Below are 21,152 nucleotides of genomic sequence, written 5' to 3'. Positions count from 1 at the left end.
ATTAAATATATTGGTAGGATGAGGGTTAAAAACACAATTATGTGATAAAAAAAAATACTCATAATTGGAATTAATCAACAATTGATCGAGTGACTTTGTTACTTGGAAAATATTTTTTTTCATAAGATCTCTGTGAAGTTCTAGTCCTTACAACAAAGGCCTATTTGTGGTGTTGATTTGAATGTCCCTCAAATCTTGTGACATATGTAATGTATGCTGTTTCCCTTTGCATTACTGATTTTTCCAATGCAGTTTGGAACCTAAAAGCAAACACACACACACACACACACACAGTCGTGTTTCCATCACTTTAGAGGACATTACATTGACTTACATTCATTTCCTGGAGACTTATACTAACCTTAACCATAACCACCATATGTTTATCGCTAACCCTTACCCTAACCTCAACACAACCCTAAACTAACCTTAACTTTAAACCAAATCTTCACCCTTAAATTAATGATTTACGTTGAGGGGACTTGCTTTTTGTCTCCATAAGGGAGGCGAGTCCCCACAACATGACTGTGTAAACAGATTTACATCCCCACAACGTGAAGAATATCTGGACCACACACACACACACACACACACACACACACACACACACACACACACACACACGCACACGCACACACACACACTTACATTTATCTCCTGGAGACTTACCATAACCATAACCACTACTTGCCTAACCCTAACCCTCATCCTAACCTTAACCACTGACCCAAAAACCCCAATTAGTCCCCATTTGCACAAGCCATCCCCAATTAACTGGTCTTAAATGTGGTTTGTGTCCCTGAAAGTAACTTAAGTCATACACACACACACACACACACGTAATCCTCGCATGCTGTGTGCTGAATATGTGCTTCCTGAAGGAATAATTACGCATACTCAGCTGAACAGACATGCTGAAATCTAATGCGAGCATCCTTTTATGAGGAGCACTTCCCCTTTAACTCCGGCAGCTGTCGTCACAGCAGGATGACTCGTAAATTTTGCGACAGGACGTACAACCACCGGCTTGCCGTCGCTGCTGCCTCATCTCCGCTGGAAAAAAAAAACTGTGCATCGGGGAGGAAAAAGAAAACAAATGCAGTGTGTTTATGTTACAGCCAGTTGTTTATAATGTGATAAAATGCTCCAGTCATCCGAGATTCAAACATCGGCTTTGTTGGTAAGGAGGAAGACGTCGTAGTGTTGCATGTAAGAAAGCCATTTATTCTGCACGATCACTTATTTCTTGACTAGCATATGGATGAAAGGCCTATTTATTTTTTTGGTAGGATATACTGTGTTCTAGCTATGTGTTTGTCATTTCAAATATAATTGATAATATTATTTTTAGGCTTAATCCTATTCTTTAACATTTAGATATACTTTCTGCTTAATAAAATGAATTATGCATATGCCTGCATTTCAGGTAACAATGTGTGCATGTGCAATTTGAAAATGCATCAATAAAACACACAGTAACAATATACTTTCTCCACAGAGTCTTGCTGCATTTGAAGAAGAAAGCCTTTCTGAGCACCAGAGACACAACCAGCAGCCACATCACAATCCTGAGAGCTCGTCTTAGCTCAGCTACCAAATGATGCGAACAACCTCCCCAGAAGCAGCACTCGCAGAGGACTCAACCTGTACCTGGGACTCCTGTGCACAGTGCTGGGCTCCTGTAGCCCACCCATGCCTGTGATCCCCATCCCTCGACGGGTGCGCAGCTTCCATGGCCCCCACACCACCTGCATGCACTCGGCCTGTGGGTCGACGCACGCTACCAAGCTAGTGCGCACCAAATACAATAACTTTGACCTCTACCTGCGCTCACGCTGCATGTACAGCTTCCTCCGTTTCCTCCTCTACTTTGGCTGCAGTCTGCTGACCTCTCTGCTGTGGGTGGCGCTCTCCACGCTCTTCTTTCTGCAGTATGTCAGCGTGCGTGTACTCCTGCGCCTGCAGTACAAGCTTTCTGTCATTCTGCTTTTGTTAGGGCATCGGCGCCTGGACTTTGGGGTGCTTAATGACCTGATCATCTACAGCATGCAGATCACCATGTTTCTGGTGGGGGGGCTCGGCTGGTGCTTCATGGTGTTTGTGGACATGTAGCTGCAATGTGATCGACATGGGAAGTGTAGTGTGTGATGTAGATGCTTCACATTGTAACTTCAGCGTTGTGTGGTGTTATGGGACAACATCCACCGTTAGTATGTCCTCTAGGACTGCCCCGTATGACACTCGGCTCTGGTCAAAAAGACCCTTTTGATGTCAACTCATAAAACCTTATTGGTTTAGTGTCGGGTATGACAGAACCCAGTAGGAATTTGTGTAACATTTGTGTGGACAGTCCTCTAAAACCAGTTTTCAGAAATTATGAAGTCAGTCTGAACATAAGAGTCAGACTTGAGTCATCATGTTGAACTCAGAGGACCAAAAGGGTCAAAGTCTCTGACATTTATATTGTATTTTCATGCCATTTGTAAACTGTTTTCATACACGTTGAAGGGCATCTTGAGTAGAAACTCAAAAGTCAACGTTGCACGGAAAAGTGACCTAACATATGACTGATGTGCATCATGGTTATGTGATGCAAGACAGTCATTTGTGCCAAAATAACACAAGTAGGGACTCCAAAAGCAAAATTGTACCATCATTCCAAGGTTTAGACAAGCCTTATTGAGATGATGTTGTCTCTTAACACAATGTCATGTAAAACCGCACACAGATGCAGATGATATACAGTAACTTATGGTGGATGAAGTGACCAAAAACAAGTGTCAACAATGTGTGTAATGTTGTCTTGTGGAAAGGGTGGGGCAGAATGGGGTGGGGGTGGGGGGGCATTGTACAAGTGACAAACATCAACTTTTTTTGTAAAGTTATTTAATAAATTTTCTGTTGATGAAATGGGCTTTGAAATACGTGGCTATGTGAATGTGTTTACTGTGTTGTCTAACACCCATGATGGCATGCCTCGAGCTGTGTCATAAGAGTGTGTGACAGTTCAAATTGAGAACGGCTTTGGGTCAAGTGTTCCATCAGTCGCTCTTCACATGGTTTTCAGAGCTGCTCTGACAGACTTCTCTGTTTAGCTTCCCCCGGCACACAAACGCCAACCACAACTAGACTCTGCTGTTTCTGCCAAGCATAACAATGGAAATGGCTGTGTCCCAATCACCTTATATAGCCTCATTTCCACATGGCATGAAGTATGCGTACAGGATCTAATGGGGGCACAACAGGTTGAAGCACTGAAATAAGCCTTTTAACACTTACGCGGTATAAATTTGAGGTTTTGAACAATGCACATTTGACATTTGCTGTCATGTACAAGTAACACCCTAGGTTTCTATGTTTATCATTAGCTTGCACAAGCAATCAAGCAAAACAGGCAGGAAACTATATCTTTAGATTTGAACTTTCGACACAGTGGCTGGTGGCCTGACTGAGACATGCTTGAGGCTGGTATGGCCTCAGGCCGTAAATGGATAATCAGGGGGCAACAATGAGCTTTTGTTCTGAGGATCAACACATCATATGCCTCATACTCTGAGCTGGCTCGATCTGACAGCCCAGTTAGACCAGAGGAGAACTAAAGGACATGAATTGTCTTGTGATGTCAGCATGTAGGGTGAATGATTAAGTCATTGCCTATTCATTTTCATTTCTTCTTTTTATTCAAAAAACTGAAGTTGCTTCATCTGAATGACTTGACAGTTAAAATTTTTTGTGTGTCCTGTTAATTGGTTGACACTTCTTCTGTGTTTGAATATATTATTCCAGCTCAGATTTTGAGCCCTTGAGGGTCATGTTTATGAAAACATGGAAAACAGGATGACCTATCATAAATCTATGCATAAAATCCAAAATGTAAGTGTGCTAGAGCACCAGAATTAATCAGAAACAGGTGATTTCAGTGTTTCATACCAACTTTATTCACACAGGCATTCAGTATAATCCCATTGTTGCAGAGCTTTAATTGTAAAGTTTAATATATTGCATTATTAGAAGCCTGCAGTTTACAGTTGGAACTATCAGCTGCCATTTTATTAGGCTACAGTTACAGTTTTTACTAGTTTAGCTGAACAAGCCATAATAAAAAAGTCTTCAATTTCCATGAAACATTAATAACAATATAATCGTACTAATGGCATTGCACTAATGTACTATAATTGTACTAATAGCGCACTCAATAGTGAGTTTATAATGAGATCATTATGAACTCACTAGTTAGTACTACAGACAAATGATAGCCCCTATAGAAATATTATAGTGGTACCATACACTTTTTAAAATACCATGAGGTACAATAAGGGCTCTGTAAACTCCATTAAATGCCCTTACTATGACACTACTGCATTAAATCAACCCACTGTGAGCTTAAATAGAAACATCACAGGACTATCAGACTGATATCTCATCATGGTACCGATAAATACATGGAACTTTATTTAACCCTGAAGGAACATCGGTATCATGAAGTACTTTCATACACAAAGAGGAAGGAGGCAACATGAGAAGTTACAAATGAAAAATAATAAGAGATTTTTAAAAAAGATAATTCAGTTTCAGCGTGCAGTGAAGAGATGAACAGCAATGGGATACGGCCTACACAGATAGTCTTATACAGGTGGAGACGGGAAGTAACTAAACAGATTTACTAAATTAGTTTAATGAGGTACAGTTTCTGGGTAATGGTACTTAATGGTACTTAAATACTTAAATAAACAGTATTTCCAATTATATTCGGTATGATTATACTAAACGACATTTATCTGATGACTTAAGGTGCAACTTACTTTTCAGAGTAAGATTTCACTTGCCAAACAGATAACGAAATAGTCAAATATGATGGATTGCTGTAGTTTAACCTGGGCCACCGCAGTGGTTCCCAACCTGGGGGTCACAGGAGCAATTTGTCATAAGATGATTAGCAGGTTAGGAGAAAAAAAAACATTTCTGCTTCATAAATATGACATTTCTCTTACCTTTTTGAATGTTTCATTGGTTGTTTTAGCTCTCCAGACCCATGACATACTCACAATCTGAACAAATATAAATCTTTGCTTGAACAGCTCACACCTCATAAAAATATGTAAACTTTGACAAAGGTCACAAGCTAAAAAGGTCTCAACCCACTGACTTAAAACATTAAAAATACAAGTAAATTCATGTTTCTTTCCTTTTCTTGTTTGCTTGTTAGTCATAAAAAGAACAATAAAAGCAATACAAGTGAACCAAACAATAATAAAACAATATGAAAGCCACAGATAATAATAATAAACTAAATAAATCTGATCCCCTAAACAGCTGATCACTCTTAAAGGGCCATTCTTCACAAATAGTTAAATTTGCTTACTTTACATGTAATTTAAAATATTTCCATCACTAATGGATTGTAATATTTTTGGGGCGAGTATGTAAATATGGCGATACATTTGCCACAGTTGTGTAAGACTGAGCGATGAATCAAAATTTAACACAAGGTAGAAATGTGATAAATGTCATATATATATATACACACGCACACACACACACACACACACACATTTATATATATATATATATATGTATATATATATATGTGTGTGTATATATGATTCTGTTTAGCTTGACCACGGTAGCATGTGGCTGTGATTTAGTGTACTGTGCCACTGTGATATTATATTGCATGCCTCCTGCAGTAAAGAAAAGTTGACTTCAGGTCACACCCACACCGCCAGCAGTTGGCGCTTATAATTTAGCTGAACAGCACACATGCGCATCATGTAGCCTGAACTGTCATCACATAAGGACACGTGAGGTAACCACACATGTAAATTTTCTTAGGAGCACAAGGAACCCATGTACACTGAATATGCGCCCATCTAGCCTTTTAATAATACAACATTACACCCAGAGTTGGTATGTGCTATAACTCGTCCTCTAGGCTGGTAATACAGTAGGCTGCACCTTTAAGCCTGCAGAGTGCACCGAGTTCATGTGTCCATAAAGGCGCACGATATGACCGTACACACTGCTGACAGCCCATTTGCCGCGTAGACTACAGTAGAGTAGTGTACCTACAGTAACCTGGCAGGTCCTACCGAAATGTCTGTGTCTTTAAAAAGAACTCTTTACCGACTGGTGCATGATGTCAGGCTGCTTGCAGTCCGTATACTGTTCATGTGAGCGGCGTTCACTTCCTGCAAAGGGACAGAAGCGGGCAGAGAGAGAAAGAGAGAGTGGGATAGATAGAGAGATGGGGGACGAGCGGCCAAGATAGGACGAGAGTGATAGAGTAGAGCCAGCGGACGAGGGAAAACCGGGGCCTGCTTTTTTTTTTCTACACCCCGCAAACTTTGTAGGTTATCCGAAGAGAAAGCGTGTGCCACATCTGCAGCTGCAGTTTATGGAATAGCGACGAATCGGGTAAATATATCCCCCTCTGTCTTGGTTTGATGTTTACAGTGCCTGATATGTATGACGCATAGGTTTTACCATGCATTTACTCCCTCGCTTCTCCCTCTTTATGTGTACAGTAGGCATCTGCATACCCCTGCAATCTGCTGACAGTACAGTATGATCATTCATTTTTATTTAAAAAAAAACAACTACCACTTAAACTTGAGCTAGACTCTTAAACTTTCATAGTAAATATAACTTTCAAGTAATATCACGAAATGTGAAGGTTTTTTTTTTTTTTTTTTACGCGGAGGATGATAGGTGATTCCCACAGCGTCAGTAAGAAGAATTTAATCAGACTGGTAGTATTTGTAGTTTTTCTTCGCAAGATTGTAGTTTGATGATAATTTGGGCAGCACTTTTGAAACCACAGGAAATAGTGTTGTCATAGTTTCAACTGTATGAGTGGAGAAAGTGGCATGATATTATCGGTCTTGCGTCACGATGAAGTCAAAATCCCCTTAAAAAATCTCCACCCATAATGCATCTATTGTAGTCCTATAGGTTGCATGATTGCTTACAAAGCAACTAAGTTGTTGCTGTTGTCATGGGCCATTATTTCACAAGTGTAGGATTTTTAATATGATTCAATACTACTGGCTGTCATAAGCATTTTTTGTCCTGCATTAAGATTGCACTGTTAGTTCAAGGTCTTCTTTAAATTTTGCCTTTAATAACTTGCCTCATAGTTATAAGAGATGTCATATAAATGTATTATTTAGTACTTAAATTCTGTCTTCGGGCAAAAAAAAAGGGATTAAAACACTTTGATTCATTATGTTTGTAAGTTCATCAGAGTAAGAAATTGGTTGCAATATTAAAGATACATGTGAAAAGTTGAAAAATAAGTTTCATCCATTCACTTGACTGTTTCCCCCTGTGGTGTCAAGACTTGTCAGTTGAGGCGACGTTAACCTTACCTGAACCCTGTAGCCAGCTGACTATATACAGTACATATAATACCCCCCCCCCTCCTCCTTGTGTGTACATGTAAAGTGTGTGGCTAGCCGGTGTGTAGCTTGTGGCAATTTTTCTTCATTTCCTGTCACTTTCCCTCCCTCTTGCACAAGCTCTTTCTTTCCATCACCTTGCTCTCATTTTTGTTTTCTAGTCGAGCTGTGTGTTTGCTTTCAAGATGACTATTTTAAAAAAATCCCAAATATTTGCAAGTTTGTTATGGTCTATATCTTCTCTTTGTCATGTGGTTACAACCCCTAGCTTACGTGTGTAACTTACAGTATATCTAGCATCAGACAGATGTTACACAGGTTAGATGCTGAAAGCTGACTCTTATAGAGTCGCATGAATCATTCGAGTATAGTGTGAAGTTCACAGCTTATATAAAAATACACCCTTCACCATTTTACAATTCTGAATCCCACATGAGAGTGTTTTTTGTTCTGTTTCTGCTTCTCCCATGCAAAATTATCATAGTGAATGTAACTGTACTTTCCTTTTGAATATCTAAATGAGTATGTATCCATACTGTAGGTGTGCTTGCCAACCCTAAGGCAACACAAAGCTTTTATCTAGTTTATGATATTCCTCCCCGCCCCCCACTACGGGGAAATCAGTTCGGGGTAATGTGGCTTTGTACTGTCAAGTTTCTATCTTCAGTGTTTAACACAACATACATGGAAAATATGGGACTTTTTTTTTTTTTTTTTCTCTTTCTCTCTAAACGGAGGCCTTCCAACACCACTCGTCTTTGACTTGGGCGTCTGCCAAAGGGTTGTGATGGCTCCCAACAGCTGTATTTGTCTGTGTGTGCGTGTTTGCGTGTGTTGGTGAGTGTGTTTGCTCGTGTGTGCATGTGTGTGTGTGGTGCGTGTTCTTGCTGTGTCCCGGGATGCCCTTCCTCCATAGGCCTCACACTATACAGCATTCCACAAGGGGGCCCGGGGCTGTGTGCAAGTGGGGAGTGTCAAGGAGAGAGAACGACAGCTCGGTTTCAAATATAACTGATGCGGATGGTGACAGAACGGGCGAGAGAGGGAGGAAAAAAAAAACAAAAAAAAAAAACAAAGACTTTGAGATTCTTGCTTCATTGAGGAGACTTGCCTCATCTCTTGTTAAATGAACAAGAGTTGGTGTTATCTCACACACAGGGTTACAACCTCTATAAAAATCCCGCAGAGCTTTGCAAGGGATACGGGATAGCATTAACCATCACCTGATAAACATGTCTAGCAGTTGGGAAAAACTCCCTCAAGGTGATTTCAAGGTACCTCAAGGTGACCTCAAGGTGTCAAGTGTTTTTTTTTAACCTAACTGTTTTTACAAAAACACACTCAGAAGAAGAGTAAAACTGCTCACTGTCATATAAAAACTTAATCAGAGGTTTGTTTTTGCAAGAGTTTTGCGTGATTAGAAGACATATATTGATCAAAACTACATTTTAAAAAGTCCCCCTAAAAGTACCAGACTACTCTGAGCAAGTCACACAGAGCCAGTAAGAAATTCATTTGCTGTGTGTGTGCTTGTGTGTGTGTGTGTGTGTGTGTGTGCCCTCATGCTTGCTGCACTTTTCTCTGTATGTGTGTATACTTGTGTGGGGAGTGTGTTTATATGTGTGTGATTTTCCCTTCCTGAGACAGTGATGAGTCATTGCTGATGGTATGCGATACAGGGCACCAGTCATACATCATATTCTCATACATACACACGCCTTGCATTTTCTGTGTAGCGCGGGGCTTGTTCTAGTTAAACCCTGATGGATAGACCACTGCTGCTGTTGTTGTGCGCGTGTGTGTTTGTGTGTGTTGAGGCTTGTTGATTGCTGTTCATGGAATTGAAATCCACGCAGTTAAGATAACTGTGAAGAAATATCTTTCTAATGTACTGTATGTTAAACCAGTTTGGTTTGTATGCTAAATGAGATCCAGTGCAGATATCCATCAGCATAGCTTGATCACATAATGTCACAGCTGTTCAAAAATACAAATATTTCTAAGGTGAAGCTTGTTCTAGTTTTTGCTTTCTTTTATTTTTTTTTTTGCCAAATCTGTCAGCCTGTACTCCAGCACACAGTAGTTTCTTGTGTAGGTGTCAAGTTGTTTTTTCCTTCAAGTGGCAACAATTAAAATGTGCTCGCAAATCATACTGAACTATTTCCAGGTCTGTATGGCACTGGCTCTATTTGGTCAATACGCAAACCCTTTGTCAAGTAGTTTTTCCTGTTGAGGCATGGTTTTTTGCAGAAAGCTAACAAACAATTTAAAGGAAAGGAAAGTACAGTATTGTAGTTCTTTTCTCTGATGAACAGCCAAAGCTTAGTTTCAGGTTTGACAATGCGAGACTAGTTCGGTATAAACGCCTGTATATTTCTGTAAACCTGAGATGACTTTGTTGTTCACCATCCAAACGGTTTGTAAGATACAAATATTACTCAGTTACCTGAACAGGGAGAGTATCCACTCAGCTGCATGAGTGGGTTTATAGGGGTATAAATTCTCATGAACTCATGAAATGCAGATGAATAGCAAACAAAATTGGAGGCCCCATTGACCTGCCCTTGTCCACATATTTCCTTATCAAAGCCAAAATTAAGTTGGGAGTCACATCAAATCAGATTGAATGCCAAATAGGCTAATTTGGCAACGCAGCTGAAAGATAAATTTACTTAGATAAACTAAATTACATCCAAATGACCAATGTTCCACTGGCCTGTCTGCTAACTCATATACAGAAGCTACCCGGATGGCTAACATTGCCCACCTGAACCAACAGTGAAAGTTTTTGGTCAGGAAAAGGAGAATAATAAAAAAAAAAAAGACAGATAAGCCGTTTAGGTGTCTTGATAATGCGTGTATGACTTCATCTGTGAAGTTGGCACCGCAAGATAAGCCTTTCTCGTGTTGTTTTATCTGACAAGATTCTGTTGCTTAGCAGACACACTGTTTTTAGGCCATGTGTGTAAGGCGTTAAAGGTGATTACCAAAGCCACAAAACAGGGTAGGGCAGTTCCTCGAATTCCTCGAATCTCTGCTCATTTAATATGTAGCTAATGTGCCAGAATTCTTTTTCTAGGAACTGTACTACATGCTGTTGCCGCTGCCTCCTACTTGCAGCTTCACTCAAGGAAAACACATTTGAGGATAAGATAAAAAAACATAAGCATTTACAGTATGTTTGCCTTTCTGTTTATTTTGCACCCTCATTTCTTATTGTGGTTCGAAGCACACACAGAGATAATAAAGCAGCTACGGATCTAAGTTTGTGAAACCATAAAATCTAAATTCGGCCGCTTTATTGTCATGTACTGTCCACAAAACACACAGCTACAGTCCATCTATGTATGTGTCGAAATACGGAAAAGTGGAGAAAAAAAAAAGAGCGAGGGAGCAAGTGAGAGAAAGAGAAGATCAGCAAAAGCTATTAGGAGTCTTGAAATGTAACTGATTTGTGTTGCTTTGGCTCGCTACGTGCTTTTCAGGAAGCCCTCCAAGAATTTAGACAATGAACAGTAAACATGGCATGTTCCTCAGAACAATTCCACATTAGATCTCAAAGATCACGTGTCTCTTTTTTTCTCAGAACTGACGGCCCCCACACCACAGTACATCGCAGATGACTGTAGCAGCTAAATTTCATGTTCCCTGTGTATGTACTGTACTTACACTTGAGCTCTCACAAACTGACAAATGTGCAGAATCCACTCTCTCTGTCTCTCTCTCTCTCCCCCCTTTCTCTGTCTCTGTCTCACTCTCTCGCTCTGTCTCAGAGATTTCTGGTAAGTGACATGTTTGGCCGTTGGCATAATGCCTAGCAAGATCACATGGCATGAATGTCGTGCCTGTGTTGCGTGAGTATGTGTGTGTGTGTGTGTGTGTGTGTGTGTGTGTGTGATTGTGCATGTCTGTGCATTTGTGCCTGAGTAGAAAAAAGAAAAGAAAGGGAGCATGTGCACATTTGATTGTTCCAAGTATTTTCAGCATGAATAGGAGCACGTAACCATAGCAGAGAATTATAGAGTGCTGAGAAGTATGACGGGGATGTGTTTCTGATACAGTCATGAGATTGCGTTCTCAAACAGGATGGAGAATTAGATTTTGCACTTAATGATACTTCATAGTCAAAGCTATTTCGCCTCATTTGACGGTATTTGTGGCATCAGCACATTAAAAATTCATGAAGGTTATGTAGCCTTATAGAGGGCTTATTTCATTGCTTGTGTGATCATGCTTAGTATTACCTGGCACTTGATTTCCAGTTCTGGGAACCTGTGTTGAACTCCCTTTGTATATTTGAATCACAGTACATTAGGGCTCACGATCATAACATCTCTGGCATTCGTGTAAATATCTCTTGAGAAAGTGTGTGGGCTTAGATCAACTTTTTAATTCCTCCTATCTTTGCCATGGCTTCATTGTAACTGAAGACAGTGGCCTAAATAGGTTTAGAACAATTTTCTCAGATCCTCAAAGTTATAGTGAGGGAACATGAGGCTTACTGTGAAAGTCAAACGTATAATTCGGGGGGATGACACACGCAGACACGCACAAACACACACGCAGAATCGTGCAGAGACACACACACTCACATAGAAGTAGACAGAGAGAGAGAGAGAGAGAGAGAGCACTGTGGATGGCATTTATCCTTGCAGCCCACCTCAATTTTCCATGCTCTTTTGCCGTATGCTGTACATAATTAAATTGCTGCAAACTTCAAGCCTCTCTCAAGACTCCTGCCAGTAAACAAAGCTCGCAAATTAGCGCTTAAGGTAATAAGTGAGGAAGGGAAATAGGCTGACCCCCTCTCTGTGGCGATGACCTGTCCTGTATGTGCTCTTCATGTACTGAGAGGCTGGCAGAATGTTGGTGGGGGCCAGTGGAAAAAGACAGGAATCTGAGGCGGGTAGTTTTTCAGCACACAGCCCCCCTCCCATTTCCACAGCTAACATGCGTTAGCAATTACTGCTAAATAACAGCACTACCTACCTGATGCACATCATTACAGTTGTGTTCCCTGCAGAAGGTGAAAGACACTTTGGTTTGACATTTATAGGTTCATAATATGTTTTATTTCTGGAAATTTAATTTGTTTTGTGGTTATTCTGATGACAACACTTAATTCTTTAATCCCTTGATCTACCCCATATTTGTAAACGTATTTCCCAATATTAAAGGAAAAGTTCCACAATTTTGGAAATAAATGTATTTGCTTTCTTGCTGAGAGAAGATTGATACCACTCTCACATCGCTACATTAAATATAAAGCTACAGCCAGTAGCCAGTTAGCTTCCTGGAAATTGGGGTAAAAACTAGGCTGGTTCTGACAGATGGTTAAAAGAAATCCACCCACCAGCACCTCCAAAGCTCACTAATTAACAGTTTATATCGTGTTTGTGTCATACGTAAAAAAAAAAAAAAATTAAAAACCCAGCTGGTTTCCTGGCAACCTCACGGCAACAAGACTCTAGGAAGTCACTGCTCCTGGCCAAGAAATAGCCCAGTTCGTAACCTCCCATTAAACCACAACTTGTCGTTTTTACACTTAGGTTTTTGTACAGATTAAACAAATTAGATATCAAGTCACATGTTCATAAGCGACCATTAGAGGTGCTGGATAGACCGCCTAGACTGAAATATTTCAATAAAAATTGTAGGGATTGCCATCAAACAGACATTTGTGGTCCCCAGAGGATGAACTGACTTTTCCTCTTGTGCCACCATGAGGTTGACATATGTGATTCAGAGTGAAATATCTTGACAACTATTTTATACAGATCTTAAAGTTCCCTGGAAGATCAATTCTTATGACTTTGGTGATCCTCTGACTTTTCCTTTAGCGCCACCAACACAGTTGATAGTCAAAGTTTTCACTAATCCAGTGAAATATCTCAACATCTATCTTTTGGCACCAGATTTTGTACAGATATTCATGGTTCGCAGACCATTAGCTCTACCAACTTTGGTGACACCCTGACTTTTCCTCCACCACCACCATGAGGTTGAACTTTTTGTTGTGTGGTCCCCAGAGGATGAATTATGAGGTTTTATCTAGCGCCATGATCAGGTTCAAAATTAAGTTTGTCCTAAACTAACTTCAACATGCATGTGAGCATGTTAGTATGCTGATGTGAGCATTTAGCTAAAAGCAGCACTGTTAAGTAGATCCTCAAAGCTGCTAGCAAGGCTAGCTTTCCTTTTTGTTAAGCTAAGATAATGAGCTGTTGGCTGTCGCTTCATATTTACAATAAAGATAAGAGTAGTATTGATCTTCTCATGTAATTCTTGGCAAGAAAGCGAATTTTCCAAAATATCAAACTAAGCTTTAACATAAATAATCATATTTTCATTGATAAAAAGCCCCTTTGTAGCTAGGACATGAAAAGAGCAGGCCGCATTGCTCCATATTGCAAGCTGATCATTTTCTGCAACACATAGAAATATGTGTTATAAGCACTCCTTTTATGTGTGTGTTCATTTTTGTGAAACTAGCAATCATAATTTTCTCATCCCCAACTGTATGACCAACATCTATACAGTACATACATATATCTATGGAAAAATACATGGGATTTTTTAGCTGTGTGAGCGAGCTGCCTTTTTCTGTGTTGTTTACTCAACTCTGACTTGAGACAGAGATAAAAAAGCTGTGCTCACATAGGCCAGCGAGGGCCCTTTCAGTGTTTTACCAGTGTGATGAGGTTATCCAAGGTGACATGTTATTTGAGCACATGTATGCTAGCTTAGTCTGGTGCTGACTGGAAGATTCGTAGGTCACAGTAAAGTGTGTGTGAGTGGGTGGTGGTAGGGCAGAGTGAGTGCATGCACTCCAAATAAATGTGTATGTATTGCTGCGCACTTGAACAAACCGTCTTTTATGATACATTTTAACACTAGACAACATTGTGATTTTTATCAAGGGAAATCTTTGCTGCATGTCATGAGACATTCTTTTGATTCACCTACCATGATCATGATATCAAACAGCATTTCGTTCCCCCTCTGCTTTTTTTTCATGGAAGAGAATGAATTACAGCATTCTCTTTGCTCTAATTGAAAAATGTACATGGGGAACTCGTTGTGGGCACCGCTCTCTCTGTATGTCTTTGTCTGTGTGGGTGTGTGTGTGTTTGTGTATGCCTGTCTGTAGACAGTGGGGCACTGATGCTGAAAGATGTGTCCTCATTTTTGCATTGCACTGGGCTCCTCTGGCGGACATGTTGGGCTGCTCTGATGTCACGCATGTGTCACTGTAGAACATTCAGCTCAGGAACAACAGCGCGGGGTGATCAAAATGGCATGTTTATGCTCTCCATATCTCCCCCCTCACTTTACTTCTGTGTCACTCTCCTTTATTCACTCTATGCACAGGAAACCTAAATATACAGTCATTCAAGTTGTTTTTTTTCCTTTTTTTTCATCATGGCACCCCTGCTAGAATCTAAAATTTTGGGGTTTTTCTTATGCAGAGAAATGTCATTGTCAAATGCCACTATTTTAATTGTTCTTCGATGTAAATCCACTGACTTGTCACAACACATGAATACCTATTTACTTTTTCATTGAAATTGAATTGCAACATGTCACCTATTCCCAGTAGTTATACACCTGCTAACATTACAAAACACTGCAACAGGAAATAAACTTAGACCAGTTTAGACACCTGAAGTCCTGAAATGGTCAATTATTAGAGCTAAATAAGGGCAAGAGCAGAAGGTAATAAAATCTTAGCTCTAATTTTTCAATATTTTGCTGGAAAGCCATTACAGTGAGACAGAGTATGTAGTTTTGCCAGAGGAATGCCCATGAATTATTAATCCGTGTTAGAGTTATTTAGTTTTCAGAAGGCTCAAATCTTGCTGATTAAGAGGACTGAGATCAATGAGGCTGTGAAATTGCTAAGTAAGAAGTAAGATAGCTTATCATTTTTTTGCTTTTTTATCACTGTCACTTAACACTCATTGACTGAAACCACATTTCAACAATTTTATTTGTCACTGTTATTGGCTTGAAACTTGATTGAAGTTGTTAGATTTTAGTTAATAAGTCACTGAAAGACACCTAAAGATTTTTAAAAACCTGGTAACTCCCCACTGGTCCCTAGGACCGATGAATTTCATTGGATCAGTCATGGAAAACATCAAATCCAGCTTGCTTTGACTTCTAGATCATTATTTGACCTGGATAACTAAATCTTCATAGACAAAGATCACAATGTTGATATAAAGAACAGAAGCACAAAATGACCATCAACCATAAAAGACTGCAATAGTTAGAAGTGAAAGACACGAGTGGAAGAAGAACATTAATGGTACGGTAAACACCTCAAAATTAAATATGTTTCTCATATAGTAGCACCCTTAAAGGTACCCTGTAGAGTTTTTGACCACTAGTAGCGCTAAAGAGCAAGGTTTTGTTTGTATTGTGCATGTGCATGAGGACTCACACAAATGCACGTGGGTGATGCGATATACACACTCCGTCCACTGGTTTCCTACTATCCAGCTGATTGACAGTTGGTTGGATGCTCCATTTGCAATGTTACCTCTACTTGCTCCTCAGATTGTTCACGCATGCCCACAAATGGCCATCCACTCACATATTTCAGATCGTATTCTGACTCAACCATGTACGGATGTATCTGAGAAGTTTCCATTTTGAGTAAAGAATGAGAAAAAGAAGTGAAATCTGACTAGTTTACGCAGCCTCCGGAACCGCCAGAAGTCTGCTGAAAGCTGGCCAATCCGAACAGAGTGGGCTCATCGGGAGAGGGGCCTTAAAGAGACAGGAGCGAAAACAGCCTGTTTCAGACAGTGGCTGAACTGAGAGGTTGTATAAAGGGCCAGTATAAGATAAATAAGGAGCTTTTTTAACTGTAAATCATGCAAAGATATTCCAGAAAAGTCCCTGAATTTAAATATGGACTTGGAAATTTGCATGAACTTTGCCCTTTAGCAGGACTGGGAAAATAGCACTTAATGAACAGAAATCGTCAACAAACACTTTTTTTATTACGGTTTTAACTCTAAGTCAATCTATTCAATATATTAATATTGTAATACATACAGTATGTAGATAAAAGTAAACCAACAAGTAAAACCTGTATGTTATCTCACCACTCCATTCACTTGGTATCTCTTTTCTGTAAAGCATATGTCTGTGCAGGATCACAGCCGATAAGCTTTCATTTTATGCTGATTCACCCTATTTCCTTCATGTTTCACTGTCTCATGCACCATGAAAATTAAATCATGTTTGGAACAAATGCCTAGGGTGTGTCACCACTGATACACATACACTCACAAACATAGAGACCTCCTGTGAAATCTAACCTAATTGTAGTCCTTGTGTGACAGTCAGTGACACTCAGCAGGCCATCTCATGGTCCCTGTTGTCCCCAGATGAAGGTCATGTTAAAGAGGATATCAATGAAGTTTTAGGGCCCTGTGCTTGTGAATCCGAGTGCAATCAACTGCACAAATCCACTGAGTTTAACACACTTGAGTATCAGATATCTTCTGGCCAGGAGTGTTAGCGCAGCAGTGACACACCTGATTTGTAATTGTACTTGCAAGAATAAATTATCAAGGTGCTCTAAAGGCACAGAACGCCTGCCAATTAGCTCCTTCTTAAACCGGTACACTCCCTGCTATGCCACAATCACAGTTTAGAAATGAAGGAGCACATTTGAGATGTCACAAAAGCTTCTCCTGAGAGTAAAGTGGTGTCCTTGTCAAAGCAAAGTCACAAGGCAGGAGTACAACACCTCAAGCGTGATGCCAAGGGCAAATGATGTCTCTTTCAAGTGGAGTTCACTTTTCTATGAGATAGACAGCTATCTGTGCACTCACAGCTAACATTGTACATGATAAAAATCTCATAAATTTCTCTGTTTTAATTCTTTACATTCAGTTACTCAGCCAGTTTATTCGGTACACTTAGCTAAAACTAATGCAGTCTAATTGTACTGCCCTACAATAAATCTTACCTTCATGAAGGTTATAATATTCAGCTTTATCTGAAACTGTTTTAGAGAGGTATAGATTCAACTTTATGTCCATTTTGGAGTTTGGAGCCTGTGCTACTGTTGAATATTGTGTTATACTGAGAGGTGTCTCTAATATTTAGTCTACCACAGTCGATATAAATTGATATGAATTGCTTTTCAAACAAGACTAGAGTCTTCAGCCGTGCTAGTGGCTTTGTAAGGCTTTGCTTGAGCTAAATGCTAAGGACAGCACACTAACATCAATCTTACATTTACATTTTGTCATTTGGCAAACACTTTTATCCAAAGCATCTTACAAAAGTGAGGTAAGACAATCAAGCATTAGAAGACAGTGACTCAAAGGAGCCATGGTACAAATTCTCAAGTAGCTGACTAGGTACAAGTGCAGTAAGAAAGAGCAGTAGACAGAAAATATATTTTTTAAATAATTTTTTCATTAAAATAAAAAACAACATGAAGTAGAGAAGTGCATAAGAAATACCATAAACAACAATAAGTAATGCAACAATCATCAATGTGCTAAAAAAGTTAAAGGCGCTCTTACACTTAAACCCTTTTCTGACCCTCCCTCCCAATTAAAGATGCCATATATACCAAAATTGACATCACTGTCAGTTTGGCCTCCATGAACTATTTCTTTATGTCATGGCAATCTCTAAAATGACCAACAAGGCAAAGGTGGGAAAAAAATCAGCTTGAGCCCATCAAGATTTATACTTTTCTGGCAGAAGTTCAGTGCGTGGCAGCATGAAATTAGGGCCCTTAGGCGCATGGAGAAATGTACAGTTCTGTGTTATATTTTGGACACCCGCTAAGTCACATGGTGGCTGTGTGCAGATGCCCATGCAAATGATTTATTAGTTAGAAACTGTCCCAAAAAAAGACATATCACATGATAGTACACATACTGTATCCTTGTGTACACAAATGTTGCAGCTTAACATAGACACATTCATTCTGTTGAAGCCTGCTGAATCATTTCTGGAAATGGCACACTCTCTCTTCCCTCCTTTTCTTCCTGTACAGTCTACGTAGCTTCCTTTTAAGTTAGAAAATGGGGGAATTTTCAGTCTTGTGTCAGTATTTGTTCAAAATATCTGTCTTGCGTGAGTCCCAGTTTTCTCGCCACTCTAACGTCACACTTAAGTGTTGCTATAAACTGGAACGACCTGTAGGCCCCCGTGGTTCTGCAATACGAGCTTAGTGTTACTGAAAAATCCAAATGCCCTTATCCTCTAACACTTTCCCCTGTTTGTTTTCATGTTATACTGTTTTCTCTTCCCTTCTCCTTTGTAATGTAGCAAGATTTGCTTTCCCAGAACACAGTCTGGGAAGCCTTTTTGGTGGAGATGACATTTTAGAGTCAGTAATGTGGAGGTGGAATCTCTCGTGATTAAAACAGTTTGTTGATTTTTTTTTTTTTAACCCTATTAGCATGTTTTCTTTTTGAGGCTCTTTTTCTGTTTGTCTTACGGTTTCTCTCATCACCTCCAACTCTTTCTGAGTTTTACCTTTGTCTGTCTCTGCCTCATTTTCCTACTCCTCTCTTACTTTCCCTGTGACTGTGCTTTGTCAACTTCTCTCTTGTTCTTTTCTATTTGCATCTGTCACACGCACACACTCCCTCTCTCTGTCCTCTGTCCGTTTGTTCTCCTATCTGCTCTCTTCCACTCCTTAATTTCACTTCTCTCATTTTAATCTCCCTTCATGTACCTTCAATCTCTCTCTCCCACTCTATTTCTACCTCTTCAGCTCTCAACTGTGTGTCCAAAGGTCATCATGTATATTCAAGGGTATATAAGATGATAGGTTTGTGTATATGGGTGTATGCAGCCTTCATGACGTCCTAGCCACTAGCCCTAGAGTTTGGTGTGATAGTAGCCGCTGCTACTGTTTGTTTGTTTACCTCCCACAGCCACTTGGAGTCCATTAGCAATGCCTTTGCCTCAGGAGGATCACTCGCACACACACACACACACAAACACGCACACACACATACACGATTACGTGCTCATCCACTGTCTTTCCCTCTGTCTGGTTTCCGCTCACACACATCATTGCAACTACAAGTTACACTGACAGGTAGCCCACTATTACAGGAGTTTTGTGTCACAACGTAGTGTTTGATACAGTCCCCAAACACATCGGAGTTTTAGGCGCAATCAGTCTGTCTTCCACCTCAGAGGTGCTGCACAATTATATGATATAAATATTTGTGTATACACATGTTTTCCCCTTGTCTCTGCTCTGGATTAGCAGTGATGTTACTGTTCATTATCACAAATGACAATTGAGCATTTATCTGTTTGATTTAATGTAAGGTAAAGTAGCAGCAGGTAGTATGTATGTGATAAAGCTGGGCAATAAACCAAATTTATAAAATTAACAAAATTATGAATCTCTTACAAGTCCAACTTTACTCAGACTGCAATATCCAATCATTTAATTGTCAGAATTATATAATTTAATTGAGAATAGTTACAACAACTGCAGGGCTGTCACTTTTTCAAAATACCAAACGATTGAGGACTATTGCAGTATTCCAATACATTTGAACACAACCAACCTAATAACCCAGAAGTACATTGTGGAATTGATGTTGTTCAGTCTATTTGTGGCACATCCCTTGCCTCACTAAAACCTGCAAATTTGAATGTGCAAGCTATGAACACAACACTGATGTGTGATCATCCTCTAAAGGGGATGTATTATGCACATTTACAGGTCTATATTTAATCTGTAACTTTGCTGGTATAACATTGCATGATTTACAGTTCAAAAAACTCCTTATGTATCTCATACTGACACTTTATACAGCCCCTCAGTTCAGCCGTTGTCTGAAACAGGCTGTTTTAGCTCCTGTCTCTTTAAGGCCCCTATCCTGATGAGCCCACTCTGTTCTGATTGGCCAGCTCTTGGAGGCTGCCCCTTGGGAGTCTTCTGCCGGCTCCTGAGGCTAAGTCAACAAACCATGCAACAAACTATAATAATAGGATTTCACTACTTTTTCTTTCTTTGAAATGTCAACTTCTCAAATACATCTGTACATGTTCGAGCCGAAATCCAATCCGAAATGTGATAGGAGACAACGTGAACAACACATGGAAAAACCTTATCAACAAAATTAGCAACAAGGGCTACAGGACGGCCGTTTACAGTTGAAGGTTGAAGCCTGGGCTTTTTTGACTTGCAGGGAGCATTTCTACATACATTAAAGTTTTGGAAATTGAACCATGTTTAGCATAGATATCTAAGATCATTATAGTATATAAATAACAGAAAATCAAAAAAAGCATAATATGTCCCCTTTAAGTAGATATGGCTAACGTGTTAGCATCTAGACGCCTATTTACACATCCAGCAGATGCAGAGTAGCATTAGTGTTCATTTGGAGTCATGATTCTGGCCACATGGCAAATGTGAGTCCAACATTCACCCTCCTTTTAGCTCTGTTTTGGTCTCCACTGACTCTTGACAAAAAAAAAAATGCAGCTAAATGTAGCACTTTGTTCCCCAGTATGTCTGCTGTTTGGTCCTGGGCAGTTAGTGTGCAGAGGGTTTATTAGAGCCTTTTTGCTGAAAACAGCTGCTCTGCCGCAGCCAAATATGAATGGTGAGAATGAGCCAAAACAGCGAAGACGCAGGCCGGAAAACCAAAACAATGAGAGAGCTGAGGGAAACTGCAGAGTCGAGTGATAATTCCCTGTGGGTTCATTGCTATGATTTTTCCTATTACACATATTCTT

The 21,152-nt window shown here is 39.9% G+C and overlaps 2 protein-coding genes across 3 annotated transcripts in view; both read left to right on the top strand.

The window, feature by feature from the left end:
• Positions 1-983: 983 nt before the first annotated feature.
• Positions 984-2,601, top strand: LOC122968424 (transmembrane protein 250). Of its 2 annotated transcripts, none has more exons than XM_044333626.1 (2): positions 984-1,180; positions 1,499-2,601. In XM_044333626.1, exon 2 carries the CDS (start codon positions 1,693-1,695, stop codon positions 2,110-2,112), a length of 420 nt encoding a protein of 139 aa, XP_044189561.1. In that variant the 5' UTR covers positions 984-1,180; positions 1,499-1,692; the 3' UTR covers positions 2,113-2,601. The 2 variants fall into 2 exon arrangements, with proteins under 2 accessions (XP_044189561.1, XP_044189560.1); XM_044333625.1 differs by having other exon boundaries at positions 985-1,209.
• Positions 2,602-5,627: 3,026 nt separating this feature from the next.
• Positions 5,628-21,152, top strand: part of LOC122968538 (nucleus accumbens-associated protein 2) — a 31,805-nt gene continuing 16,280 nt past the window's right edge. The window contains exon 1 of the mRNA XM_044333864.1: positions 5,628-6,414. The gene's annotated coding sequence lies outside the window, so the exon portion shown is untranslated. The remainder of the gene's footprint in view (positions 6,415-21,152) is intronic.

Source organism: Thunnus albacares, chromosome 18, assembly GCF_914725855.1.
Source record: "Thunnus albacares chromosome 18, fThuAlb1.1, whole genome shotgun sequence".
In the NCBI taxonomy this organism is placed as follows: Eukaryota; Metazoa; Chordata; class Actinopteri; order Scombriformes; family Scombridae; genus Thunnus; species Thunnus albacares.
This window is presented reverse-complemented; position numbering and strand designations above follow the sequence as displayed.